The sequence below is a fragment of the Protomyctophum parallelum genome (genome assembly GCF_964188405.1).
Source record: "Protomyctophum parallelum genome assembly, chromosome: 5".
Taxonomy (NCBI): Eukaryota; Metazoa; Chordata; class Actinopteri; order Myctophiformes; family Myctophidae; genus Protomyctophum; species Protomyctophum parallelum.
The window spans coordinates 35,702,959-35,716,841 of record NC_139702.1 but is presented as its reverse complement, the minus strand read 5'-3'; the positions used below and the strand labels follow the sequence as shown (position 1 = coordinate 35,716,841).

At 41.9% G+C, this 13,883-nt stretch overlaps 1 protein-coding gene across 1 annotated transcript in view; it reads right to left on the bottom strand.

Annotated features, from left to right (window-relative positions):
- Positions 1–5,045: 5,045 nt before the first annotated feature.
- ecpas (Ecm29 proteasome adaptor and scaffold) overlaps positions 5,046–13,883 on the bottom strand; it is a 40,321-nt gene continuing 31,483 nt past the window's right edge. Inside the window, exons 37-49 of the mRNA XM_083765668.1 lie at positions 13,776–13,865; positions 13,418–13,484; positions 12,759–12,850; positions 12,369–12,435; positions 11,678–11,875; positions 11,020–11,231; positions 10,473–10,516; positions 9,784–9,976; positions 9,376–9,505; positions 8,620–8,725; positions 7,967–8,055; positions 7,089–7,160; positions 5,046–6,567 (exon numbers count right to left, since the gene is read on the bottom strand). Of these exons, the coding sequence (XP_083621794.1) occupies positions 6,428–6,567; positions 7,089–7,160; positions 7,967–8,055; positions 8,620–8,725; positions 9,376–9,505; positions 9,784–9,976; positions 10,473–10,516; positions 11,020–11,231; positions 11,678–11,875; positions 12,369–12,435; positions 12,759–12,850; positions 13,418–13,484; positions 13,776–13,865 (1,500 nt within the window). The 3' untranslated portion in view covers positions 5,046–6,427. The remainder of the gene's footprint in view (positions 6,568–7,088; positions 7,161–7,966; positions 8,056–8,619; positions 8,726–9,375; positions 9,506–9,783; positions 9,977–10,472; positions 10,517–11,019; positions 11,232–11,677; positions 11,876–12,368; positions 12,436–12,758; positions 12,851–13,417; positions 13,485–13,775; positions 13,866–13,883) is intronic.

The window sequence follows — 13,883 nt, the reverse complement described above, 5'->3', positions numbered from 1 at the left end:
AACGGGCGAGTGACGGTTAGGTTTCATCATTCTATAGCCCAAGATTTAGAGTTTTTTTCCAAGAGCGATATCGTCAGAATCGAAAAGAACTCTACGAGAGTCTAAATCTTGGGCTCTCTCATCTACATGTCGCTTGCCGACCAGAACAGTGATTGATTGATTTATTAACAGTTTGCAGAATTACAGTAGGCCTACATTTAAAGTACAACTCAATACAACAACTGTTAACTGTGGACGACACCATAAAGCATTACACGCGTTTACAATAGGGCCCACCATTTTCAATTCATCAAAACAATGAGACGTACGAATATACACAACTATATAGTAAAAACAGTTAAGTGTCGTTTTGCTACACCGTTGGCAAGCGACGGTTACACGTCGCTTACCGACCGGAATATTAAAGCAGACAACGCGTCGTGTTAGATCGGTTCGGCGAGCGACATGTAACCCTTAACGGTTGTTACATGATGTCGCTTGTCGACCAGAACAGATATTAAAGCTGATAACGCGTCATGTTAGTGTAACCCCTTAGTTATTGTTCAGGGTATAGGACTAGTTACTAGGTTCGGAAGAGCAGAGAATACTTTAGACCACAGACAATGGATAAGGTTTAGTAATAGCCCGATGGCTTGTATTGACACAAAATAAAAATAGAATGGCAGATACAATGATAATTCTCAATTTCTCATACAAAACAATAAACAAAACAAAACAACTGTACTTAGACAGTTGTGAGAGACCAGATAAGTACCTCCTATATTAATCCTATGATCCCACAGGAAAAGCAGGTAAATACTTTTTATGCTATTTTAGTCTCTATTTTAGTCCTATTTATTCACTATCTATTTTAGTTTCCTTTTCAGGTTTTAGATCTATTTAAGGTGAATAACTAAGTTAAGTTGTTTTTAAGGTATTATTCCTCTTTTAGGTTCACGGTAAGTATTAGTTTTTAACCAATGAAATGTATTTTTATGAAATCAAAATACTTTGTTATTTATCAAATTACCTTCTTGTTTCACCTTTAAAGTATTCAAAGTAAAAGCATAATCAATTTCACTTAATCACTGGAACACATACATCAAATAATCACATTCCAATTCACATAAAAGTAATAATAGCCATAAATCTCCTTTAAGGTAATATAGTCCAATGCACTTCCCACTGTGAGGGGCAGTGATGAGTAGAAATGTGTGAGAGTTCTGAAGAGTTCACTGAGAGTCCGTCTGAGTGTAAATATGTTCAGTGTATTGTGACTAAAGTTCACTGTATGTCCATCCAGGTATGGTAGGTGTGTGAAATGGTGCATTTATATATAGCGCCTTTATCCAAGGCGCTTTACAGAGATTGTGCATTACATTCACACACACATTCATACACCGATGGCAGCGGAAACATAGACTGTAAAAAATATGGACAAAGCGTTCCCCGGGTCTAACATGAAGTAAAATGAAGCCTGTAATAATATGCTAATTCCTGATGTAAGTCGCCATCTTTGGTACCAGCTGGCCATTGGCTGGCTCCGTTTTGTATACCAGCTGGTCATTGGCTGCCCAGACAACGAGGCGGGACTTCCCCCCCCTTCTTCTCCGTTGGTTTTTATTTTGACTCGAGTGGGAGGGGAATCCCGATCATAGACTGTAATGGTAGCCACGCCCCTCGGAACATACGCGATGGGTTTTTTTCTTTATGGTCATTTTTTTAATTAATGGGACCATACTTTTCCAAAAAGAATATTATGACATTAGAAATGAGACTTTAAACTAGTGACTGGAAGAAGAAAGTATTCATGACCATGTTTATTAAGGTAATACAGTCTAGGTGAAGTTGGGCCAAAATACATGGGCCTCTATGGAGCTATGGGGCTTTTTGGGTCCGGTCCAGCGCCACAACAGGCCATTATATGAACTACCGATTTCAAATGAGGCTTCACGAAATATCTGGCTGACTGCCCCCCTGGAGCGGAAACCATGCAAGGCACCATCTAGCACATCGGGAGCAATTAGGGGTTCAGTGTCTTGCTCAAGGACACTTCGACAGTAACTCTGGGGGAGCCTGGGTTCGAACTGGTAACCTTACAGTTGCCATCCAGGCACTCTACCCCTGAGCCACCGCCGCCCCGTGTGCAATGTGTATGCAGTGGAAGTGCACTACAAATGGCTAGCACACTGAGGGTTTCACTGTGTGCTGCAGTGGTAATGTGTTGAGTTCTACAACACCACACTACCAAAGGCTCAATCTCTTATCTGTTTAAGCCAGGGGACAGCTGTGTTGAGGATCTTGATCCGGGGAATCTTGGGTAGCTCGCCAGAGTGATATGCCAATATCACTCGAATCAATCCAATCAAAGCAAAAGACCTGACCTGTTTATAAAACAGGTCATATAACCACAAATTAGGATCACAGTTTAGAAAACAAAAATAAAACATTGTCTTCATCTTAGTTCAACTACTAACAGTATATTTACAATTAGCTGGATATACAATTAAATCAAAACTGTTACCATGGAAGTTAGACAGTGTAACATGGCTGCTGCTGCAGTCACAAACACAGTAGGCTACAGTTCAACTCACCAAGTCAGTGTTCACAAAGTTCACACAATTAACAGGTTCCAGGATCAAACTTCTCAAAAGAATCAGCACTCTTCTCTCAAAAAGAGACTGGATCAATCAAAACTCTTTAAATGAAAACTATCTGTTCACATTCATCAAATCTTGTCTTTCCTCTCTGTTTGTCAAATTGTCTGCTCAACAGGCTTCTCTCTCCTGTTCTCTCCAGAACATTATGTGCTCTGCAGCATGTAATTAGCTGAATCACATCACCTGGGCTGGTGATTCTCCAAAGTGCAGTCTATTAATTGAGAGACCTGATTGGTCAATTGGTTCATTGGCTTGTTCAGAGCATTGCATAGCTCTCTCAAAGACAGACAAGTAGATGAATGTGTATACAGAATAAATATAAACCCCTACATTGTACTCTGTATAGTAAAATAGTTTTAGACAAATCCTATTTAGTTTTCATTATTTAAAGCTCTTCAGTAGAAGTATGGTTACTTTAACCTGGTTTATATCCTAAGTCCATTTGCAATCCTTATTTTATTGACTTGGCTATTTTCACCTGGGTTACATTCGATAGTTCCAGCGAGCGACATGTAACGGTTAAATGTCGATATCTTTCTGGTCGACAAGCGACGCTCGCCGAAACTTTCTAACACGACGCGTTATCAGCTTTAATATCTGTTCTGGTCGACAAGCGACATCATGTAACAACCGTTAAGGGTTACAAGTCACTTGTCGACCAGAAAGATATGAGTCTGCGACACGATCGAGGAGCGGCAAGCCGGCAACAGTGAGGTACATTCTGTTGACATTGATTTAACCAGGGTTAATAAAGCATAATGCTGCTTAACGACCGGGAAGAACTGGGCAACGTTTAGTTTACTCACCGTAGGCCTACTGCGGAAATTCTCCTCGGACACAACGAACATTGAAAGAAAAACAGCGTTTTCCATTTTGTAGTTGATGAATATGAGATTCCATAATTCTGCAATATTACATGCTCTTGTGTCCTGCCTTTTGCAATTTACATGTTACAGTGGACCTATTTTTGGTGATCCTTCTCAGGGTGATATATCCTGGAGCCGAATTCCGGTGGCTAGCCTATATGTATAACAAAGGAGTTTGTTGACATGAAGAAAACAGATGGGTTGATCAAAGACTTTGGTTTTACATATGCGACAAATGTCGACACCCCACGCCAATGTAAAGTGCTTAAGTAGTCACCTAGAATACTATTATACAATCATTTGTTCAGTTGGGCGCAAGCCTACATGGGAGACGTCAGCCACCCTGCTGGCTGGCATGAGTCTGTCTATGCTGTAAGCTGTAGGCCTACTTTCTTTGAAATAAACAACCCATGGAACATCGAATCGTCTGTCTGCCTTGCACATTTTCTCCTCTGTATGGTATAAAATATACTTCATAGTCTCAACAACTAACAACAACTAACTAAAACTAGCAAGCTAATACTGATAAATGATAGCTGATATATCCAACGCTGCGGCGTTGAGTCAGACACTCTCTGTTGAAAACTAAAACACTGACTGAAAAAAGAGTTCTGCGGCTTCTCTATTTAAACGTTCACCCACGCCTCCTCTGATTGGCCACCTGCCGCGGAAGGCACGCCGCTCATTGGTTGACGCGCGCCTCATCTGGTTGGCCAACCTGCCGCGGAAGGCGCGCCGCTCATTGGTTGAAGGCGCGAAGCTCCGCCCCCCCCCCCCGCTATTCATGTCAGTGGAAGTTGCTCAGTGGCGTTTTGAAGCAAATTTGGTGCCCAAAATCAAGAAAGCTAGCTTTCTTGCAAAATGCAAAAAAGTGCAAACGCGCTCAACGTTATTGAATTCAATAACGGACAGTCAGTCAGTCAGAGGCAGTGCTGCTGCTGGAGATTTGCTAAAGGCGCTGCATGTGATGGGTTGGCTATTAGTGTGAAACATTTCATCAGTATACATTATGAGATCTGATCATCTGTCTGTCTGCAAACGAAAGCTGCAAGTAGTCTCTCTCTTGGCTCTGACTTGAAGCAGGAAAAAGTCCAGGCATGCAGGCAGCTGCTATAGGCTGCACCTGCTGCTCAATCCATTCTTTATTAATGGCCAATGGTGTCTTCATGCATTATGTTTTTGTTTATTTTGCAAATCATACCTGCTATTTTGCTAAGTTATTTATGTATATTCATTGATAATAATATTAGTTTGTATAATAAGAACAGGAAAGTACAATTCAATATAAGATAGGAGAGACCTATCTTGCAGTGGTTATGAATTTAGCCAATGACATGTTAAACTTTATATACATGCGTTTGTTCTTGGACATACAATGGTATAACATTACTATGACTGCTGTGCTGCTTATGTATTAATCCCGTAGTTTTTCCATCTTGCTTGCTTTGACAAACAGCAGAAATAATTGGACATTAAACTCTTTTATTCAAATAAAACACGATCAAACAACTTGAATTGTGTATGTACTAATACGGAGACAAACATTTATAAAAGAGAATTAGTTCTGTAGTGCAAGACAAATGAACACAAACACTTTTCATGCCAAATTCATGGATGGGGTTTTATTTTCAAGGCTTCTGAAAATATTTAGTTCAATACTTCCTTCCCACAGCAAGTGGGAGGAGAAAATATGATTTCCAACACACGTGACTCGCCACTTGAAACAAAACAAGAGGTGCAAAATATTTTTTGTTTTAATTACATTATTTTTGTAATATTCTAACACAGACAGTTTAAAGCACTGGGTTACTCTAAGCATGTGCTTCATGTTAAATCCATGAGGGTAACAGCAGCGGTGGAGCGGTCGACCAGTCAAAGAGCATATTTGGGTCCAAACTTTAACCATTCCATTACATTTTTTGAAAAAGATTTCAAGTAAAAAAAAAAAAGAACTTCGGTCAGGATTTAGAAGGTGTTTTTAGAATCAACCATGTTGTACTTTGTTGTACAACGGTGTCACGCGTCAAAAAATAGTCGAAACACGTCACGATGAGAAGACGTATTGAGCTTGCAGATTGTCTCCTTTAGCTATTTTTGATATAACATACATAAAGTAGATGACAGGTTGAAAGTTGTTAAAGTCTAGACCACCCCTCTGCCTTTAGACTGATTTCACTATATCGTGGCTGTCAGGCGGAATCCTTTATCTCCAAATTTCAGCTCTTCATTTGTAAATTAACGCCATACTTTGTTGTACAAGTAGCAGCAAAAATTGCCGACCTCCTGAAGCGTGAGCTTGTAGATCTGCCATTTTTGCTATTAAAAACATTTGGAAAGTTAAAGTGGTTAAGTCCGTCTATGGGTTTTATAAATATTGAACCAATGATAAGAACTAAGAATTAAGGAATAATAACTACATTGGATCCATCAGCTTGGGGACATACAAGCTTTCCGCCCAACAGCGACAATAGATAACCCATGGCATCAGTAGAGCGCCCCCTATAGGAGCTACAGGCATACAGTGTTCACAAATAAAACACAAGTTTATATGGTATTTATTATCATCATCATTATATTTTGAAATTTAAACCCAATAAACTACAACGCTCCTCTTCATTACTGTCCCACATTTAAACAGAGCCAAGTTTATCAGCCCTCTAACCGAACCAGCCGTGACACTTGGGGGAGTTTCATCTGTACAAGAAAGAAGTAATATGGTTCGGGTAACGGGGTGGGTTTGAATATCAGTAGAGAATACAGAACCAGCAGTTGTAAAAAATAGACCAGTTAAAGGAGAGCATGAACAAACTAGTATCTTCTTCTCCCCCCCCCCCCCCCCCCCCCCCCACAAACAACAGTGTGCTCTGATTTGGCAGCTTTGTGTGTGTGTGTGTGTGTGTGTGTGGTGGTGGGGTGGAGTCTTTAGGGCTGGCTCTGGATGTGTCTGCGGAGCTCCTGGGCCTTGTCCTTCAGGTCAGGCCTGGCGTCTGACTGCAGGGTGGACAGAGAGCGCTGGAGCTGCTCTCTGCTCTTCACGGACACGCAGTCCCACTGCTCGCTCTCTGAGCGCGCGCACACACACACACACACACACACACACACACACACACACACACACACACACACACACACACACACACACACACACACACACACACACACACACACACACACACACACACACACACACACACACACACACACACACACACACACACACACACACACACACACACACACACACGATGTAGGACTATTAATCCATTTAGGCCTGACCTCGAAATAAATAAAAAACAAATAAAAACAAATAGCAGACCTACAAGCTCGTAGCACGCCACTCAGTGGCGCGCTATGAGCTTGTAGATCTATTTTTCAATAGCTAAATTATAACAATGTTTAAAACACCAAAAGGGGTTCCCGTCCAAAATGGGTTAATTAATTTAACTTTCAGAGTCTATAGTACAATAGGTTACATGTGTATACACCCTCAGAGTTCCAAATAGATACAGTATATTAATACAGAGGACACTATTGTATTCACATGAAAACAACAACAGATTAATAGTATAAAAAGTCTATTTACCTCCGGTCCTCTTCACCAGCAGCTCCACGACCGACAAGGCTTCTGTCCTCACTGATGAGTAGCTCTTATTTTCTTGAGGGAGAGTCCACAATGAAGTGATTAAATACAAGCAGGATTGAGGGAGAGTACACAATAATGTGATTAAATACATGCAGGGGAATGTCAACCACTTAAACACCGTTACACTTTGTTGACTGGGATTGTAGCAAGTTCCATTTACAGTTTATTATTCTTTCCGAGCTGTAAACAAGGAAGTGAACGGCAGTGCGCATGTGCAAAACATCATGAAGTACGGTGCAGAAGGAGCGGCAAAAAATAAAAATAAAATTCTTATATCAATAAAAACGCTCTAAAGACATGTATACACATCCAAGGCCACCAGCGGTTTGATTAGAATAGACGTGTATACACATCCAAGGCCTTAATTGTGTTAATATGCCTAGATTATATTCAACCTAGTGGCCTTGGTCAGCGCTGATGGTGACTTTGTTCGTGAGTGTTGGAATGGTTCCATTGTTGTTCATGTTGTCAAGGACCTGAAGCCAATTTATGCTTTGAGCGACGCGTCACATTTCTTGTCTCACCATGTTCGGAGATCATACTGTAGCTCTCAAGCTTTTTGTATTTGACAGATATGTACAAATATGTAGTATGTTAATGTACACGCATTTCTTTCCAATAAAATACAATAAATCATTGAAGTCACCCACGGCTATATACTTAGTCCCCTCCCTTTCCCCGTCTATATAACATTTATTTATAAATTCCGGGTATGACGATGATGTCACGTGCATACCCTCTATAGGGACATTGGGGTTCAAGTGATTTAATGCAGAAGACAGTGTGTAAGTGTAATGTATAATTGTTAGCAGTAATACCTAGAGGGTATGTAAGAGCAGCGCAGGTCTCTGTGAGGATCTGAGATAGTGCATTAGAATCCTGATAGCCCTTCTCCAGCAGCAGCAGCCTAAACAGACAAAACATTGACTTCAAAACATAGCAAGATGTTCTTATGCTGAGAGCCTTACAAGGTGTGTACGGTAAGTGGCATGAACCCTAGTACAGTGGTTCTTATGCTGAGAGCCTTACAAGGTGTGTACGTTAAGTGGCATGAACCCTAGTACAGTGGTTCCCAAAGTGGCACCCCCAGCGGGTTCAACTTTGTACACTCTCAGACTTATGGGGGTAATGCATATTAAACTATAGACAGAATACGTTATTGGCAATTAAAAAAACAACAACAGAAACATCCTTCAAGAGCGCCAATATGGATAAATTAATACAATTAATTAAAAACTGGGGGTCCTTGAAATTAAAAGGTTTGAGAACCACTGCCCTAGTCACCCAACAACAGTGGGAAGTTGTCGAGTAAATAGAGAAGAAAACCATGACAGCGGGTCAGGTAGACAAACCTATCAACTATCTAAACAACAGATAAAAGCTCAAAGGAAGATTATACTGGCCTACTAGCTCTAAAGCCGTAATTATGTGATTAATAATAGGATATCACATTGCAATTTCTATTACGCACCCCTGAATGTATGCCTTCAGAGAGTGTAGAACTCCCAGCTGAACCTTCCAGGTGCTCAGCCTGAGCTTCTCACACATCAGCGTGCACACCTCCACCTGGTAACGAGCTGCATAGACCCAAATGAGAAACGTTTAAGGACACCGTTTACATGGATACAAAGCAAAATAACATCCCACAACTGAATCATTTTGGTATGGTGCGAGGAATATTTTTAACGTATGGTCTAGCATTTCAGATAAACTTAAGGATAGGATTTTATGCCCTGGTTTTCGTGACATCATTGGTCCTGCAAGGGGTGGACAGGTGGGTTTGCATTTTCTATTCTTGATCCTTTGTTGTATTCGTTTTACGTTGTGTATGTACATGTATCTTGTTTTTGTTTATTGTTGTATTTTTTATTCATAATGCCATACTGCATAATTGTATTGTTTCTGTGATGAGAAAAAAATCCATTGTATGGCCATGACATAATGTGCAATTAATGGTAAGGTACTGTAAAATGATGATATAGTAATATTGTTCCGAGACCATTAGGGTTTTATGTAAGATGCGTCTGAACAAATTGCTTGTTTGACCAATTCAAATTCAAATTCCTAACCCAAAATAATAACCGAAAATAGCCTTTTTTCGCTGCGCAACATGCTTCCAAAAACAGATGATTGTACTGTATTGAAATACGCAACGGTCAACAGTTCATTTGGACTGGCTTCTGAGGGCCATCAAAGACCTATTCTGTGGAATTAGCTGTAGGTTTACCCTGGGTTTGTGGATTCTTGGGCCAGGCCTTTCCCAACGTGTCGAAGGCACAGAGCAGAGCTTCCGTCATCAGCTCCTTCTTCTCTCCATCGTCCTCTTCCAGGGACCTGGGGGCAGTCTCTGGGCAGTTCTGTCAGGAGTCAACAATCAAGAGGGGGTTTGTTTGTCACTAAATCCTAAAGGTACAAGCAGCAAAATGTTCAGCAAAGAGTGCTAACAATACAATATAACAACAACAAGATAATAATAATAGAGATAAAACAAATTATGTTAAAATATTACAGGTAGGAAAAAGGGTGTGAATATAATATGGTTGAACTGTGATGGTCCACATCATGGCCATGTTTTTAAGGACTACTTGTTGACATACAGTATTATGGGCACTAGTGTGTAATCATGTCCTGCTACCTTCTTGATAAGAGGGATGAGGATCTGGGCCATTTCGCTGAACCGGTCCTCCTGGCTGCTGTGCAGCACATCTCCTGCACAGCGCAGGGCGGCCATCTTGTACACCAAGCTCTCTTTGGAGCACTCCTTCACCACCACCGCCAACACCTCAGAGATGGTGGGCTGGCCTGGACAGGGCTTCTGCAGCTCAGAGCTAGAAAAAAACCAATGTAAACCATGTATAAAATGACCGTATGTAACGGAAGATGAGAATTCTTTGAATAAACAAACAATAACCTGGCTACGGCTTGATATATACAGATCACGCAAGTTCAAACTTGAATAAGTGAGCTTGTAGATTGGAAATGCTTGGTGTGCAATACAACGCTAAACCACGCAGAAATCATGTATAACGTGACACTGTGGCCACTAGACTAGCTCCATTCATTGTGCATCATTTGCTCAACCAGAGCGATTAGCTCTCAAATTAGATTTCTGAGCATTTGTTGCCTGGCACTCAATTACTGTAGCCATGCCCCTACTACAGATACCGGAACATGTAGAGTTTCTGGAGGTGGCAGGTAGATTGTGACTAATTTCATTCAAAACGGGGATAGCTAACCACACCAGCACCTTATGGCAAAGATCAAAGAAGACTTCCCAGATTAGGTAAGGTAATGTCTTAGTAGATAAACACAAAGATACCATACCTGCACTTGGATACCACTGACCCAATGGCTTTCAACAGCTCCTCCTAGAAGAAATCAAAAGGCAGAAGTCAGTTTGTTAACTAACTTGACTAATACTAATTTTGACCGCACTCCTTTGCCGTATTTTCTGTCAATGTACATTATCCACTAAATATTAGGAGCAGTGTGCACCACTATTAATAGAGGTTATGCGCGTGACATCATCATCAAACCCGCAAGTTACGCAGGAACACCTACTGAGTGGCAAAAAACTACTTTCTGGCCTTGACAACCCCTACATCGAAACAGAAAAGTCCTATCTGATTGCATTAAACAATGTTAAACTCACATTGTATGTTGCTTTGCCACTCGATGTGCCATTCACTTTAAGCATGCGCATACCCTCTATATAGTGCTCAGGGACACTTCAACACACAGACTGGGCGAGCCAGGGGATGAACCAGGGACCTTCAGGTTCCCAGGCGGCCTCTTTACCGATTTAGCATCTATTGCACCCGTAAAATGCTTCCCATAAAATAAACAAAGTGATCACATCAGCAGTTCTGACCTTGCCCGCCCACGTGCGTCCAGACAGCCCTTGCATCAGAGCGGTCAGCACCATGCCGAGGTGTGGCGCCACCAAGGAGCCTGTCTGTTCCTTCGCCACGGTTGCCATGGCAGCGGCACCTTGAGCTTTCATCTTCCAGGACTGGGACTGCAAAGCCTTCTGGGTAAGGGCGATCAGCTCCGTCATGTAAAGCCTGATGCCTCCAAAGCTTCCTGGTGGTCAAGCAAGCACACACCAAAGGTGTTAATGCCCTACATCAGTGGTTTTCAACTTCTTCATGTTAAGGCCCATTATCTATTTGGCTTTTGAGCCACGGACCACCATTTGATGAAATTTAGCCCCGTACGTACACCCTAAACTAAAGAATATTTTGTCATCGTTGGAAATGATTTTGCCCACAATTCCTTGCTGTGGACCCTTAAGGGTCCATTTGGTTTCAGTTTACGATCAAAATCGAAATCTACAAACTAGCTAGTAACTAAAGCTTTCAAATAATTGTAGCGGAGTAAAAATAAAACATTTGCCTCTGAGATATAGTGGAGTAGAAGTAAAAGTATCAGAAATTGGAAATGCTCAAGTACAAATATCTCAAAAGTGTACTTATGTACAGTACCTGAGAAAACGTACTTACACACCACTGTATAAACCAGGCCCTTACCCGGCACGTTGTCCTGCCACACCTCGGTGAACAGCGTGGCGTCGTGGCACTCTCCCTTCTCCTCCTCGGGGCCCGGGGCCTGGTGCATGCCCAGGAAGGCCAGGGGCAGGCCCACGCCGGCATGGCTCTTCAGCACGTCGGGACTGTAGTGGCTGATGGCGTGCATCGTCTGTGCACACGATGACTTGTACACTGGGTCTGGGGAGGACGAGACAAGACGGGACGGGGGGAAATCAATTCACTGTTGTGTTCATTCACTGCGCTCGCCGGGGGGGGGGGGGGGGGATTGGCTGTTTTCAGTGCGTTGACACGGCGGCACACAATCAAATAAATCAGCTTAGCTAAGCTGAGAGGACTGTCACGATTATTACATAATCGCCTAATCGCAATTATTTGAGATAATCGTCAATCGTTTCCATGTTGAAAAATGTCCATACATTTTCAAAAGAATTTCAAAAATGGCAGAAATGGCAGATCTACAAGCTTACAACATGACGTGTTGTAAGCTTGTAGATCAACTATTTCCGCTATTTTATAGATTTTTGTGACAATTAAATTAGTAATCGTGAGAGCCCCATTTAGCCACAGCTCATTTTGGGGTCCGTATGCCTTTCATTGGTCCGACATGCAGAAACATTTCATCTACTTCCATGTATATATATGGGATGAAGCTGTGTTTGTGTCCTCTCACCCTCTTTCTCCAGGTACCACGTATTGAGTTTCAGTAGTAGTTTCTCCACACTGCTGTCCTTTGCCGTCTGATTTGGGGTGGAACAAAAAGAAAAAAATATATGTGTGCTACTGTACAAGTCAGAAGTGAATTTATAATATTTAAAATGTCAATGTCTGTGTGTGTTTTTACATAATGCCAGGCTTATTTCAATTTATATAGATGTTTCAGGTGATAGAAGCATGCGCACTTGAATGCGGGAGTGTTGCGTTGCTAGATTTGATCACCAGGACACAGTAGCTTCACTAATCCTGCGCGCGGCCCTGGGGGCTTGTGGTATATACGAGTTTTGTAAAAAGCAAAATGGCCACCATGTGACTATGATCCATGGTAACTAACTAGTGTTCTTACCCTGACCAGGTGGCCCAGAGCGAAGGCGAAAGCTTTCTGCACCACACTGCTCCTGTCATGGATGCCATTCAGCAGGGCACTCATCAGTTTACCTACAGTAGCAAGGTCAAACACACCAGTGCACGCACAGACCGTATTATGTTAAACACTTAAAAGTAGAATACCACTCATTTTCAACATTAAACTATGTCCATTTATATACCTCAGACCTGATGCGTGTTAATAATAAAAATACCCTTTCTCGTCTGTGTTGCCTAGAACAGCAGATTATTATTTTTGGTCATGAATGGGGAATTGCTGGAATGGGGAATTTCCTATCCAACTGAAACAGCGTGACCTGAATATACAATGAAGACTTGTTTGACCCTTTTCAGCCAATTCAGTTATATTGTGTACCAGTACAGTACCATGTCTTGTGAAACTATACAAATACATACTACAAAGATTTTTATTGCAAAGTGATTATATTGTTTTGCACGGACATACGGAAGTACTGGGGAAATCCGTTACACGTTTTTTTTTAGATCTGCTAATTTTGCCATCCGCTGCGAGTTTTCAGATCTGCCGTTTTTTCCGGCAAATGTTCACCTCGGGACACTTGGGTTCATGTGGTTACAGTGTCCATTTTCTTTGGCACGCTAGTAGTTGTGCAGTAGTACCTGAGTATGGGGTGAGGTCTTGGGGACACTGCACTGTGAGGGAAACAATGACACTGGCACAACCACCCTATGGAGGGATAGAGGCAAATGAATACACAGGGAATAACGCGATTCATCTTTACATACAGACGATAGATAATACACAGGGAATAACGTGATTCATCTTTACATACAGACGATAGATACGTGGACGGAGACACGAGACAGAAAAGGGACTAAAAGAAAGTAGTCTATGAGCAAAGAGTTAGTAGCCACAAGCTGTCAACCATGCCGGGATGAGGCATGTTGGGAGCTTGAGGATTGTATAACACAAGTTGTACAAAGAAGTATGAATCAGGCTTTGGCGTGTGTAGTGTACCTTGGTTCCCAGCCCCACTCCACTCTTCAGCAGCTCACAGAGCCTGGGGACCAGCTCTCCCAGTACAGACACATCCAGATGCTGGAGACACTAGTGTCACAGACACAC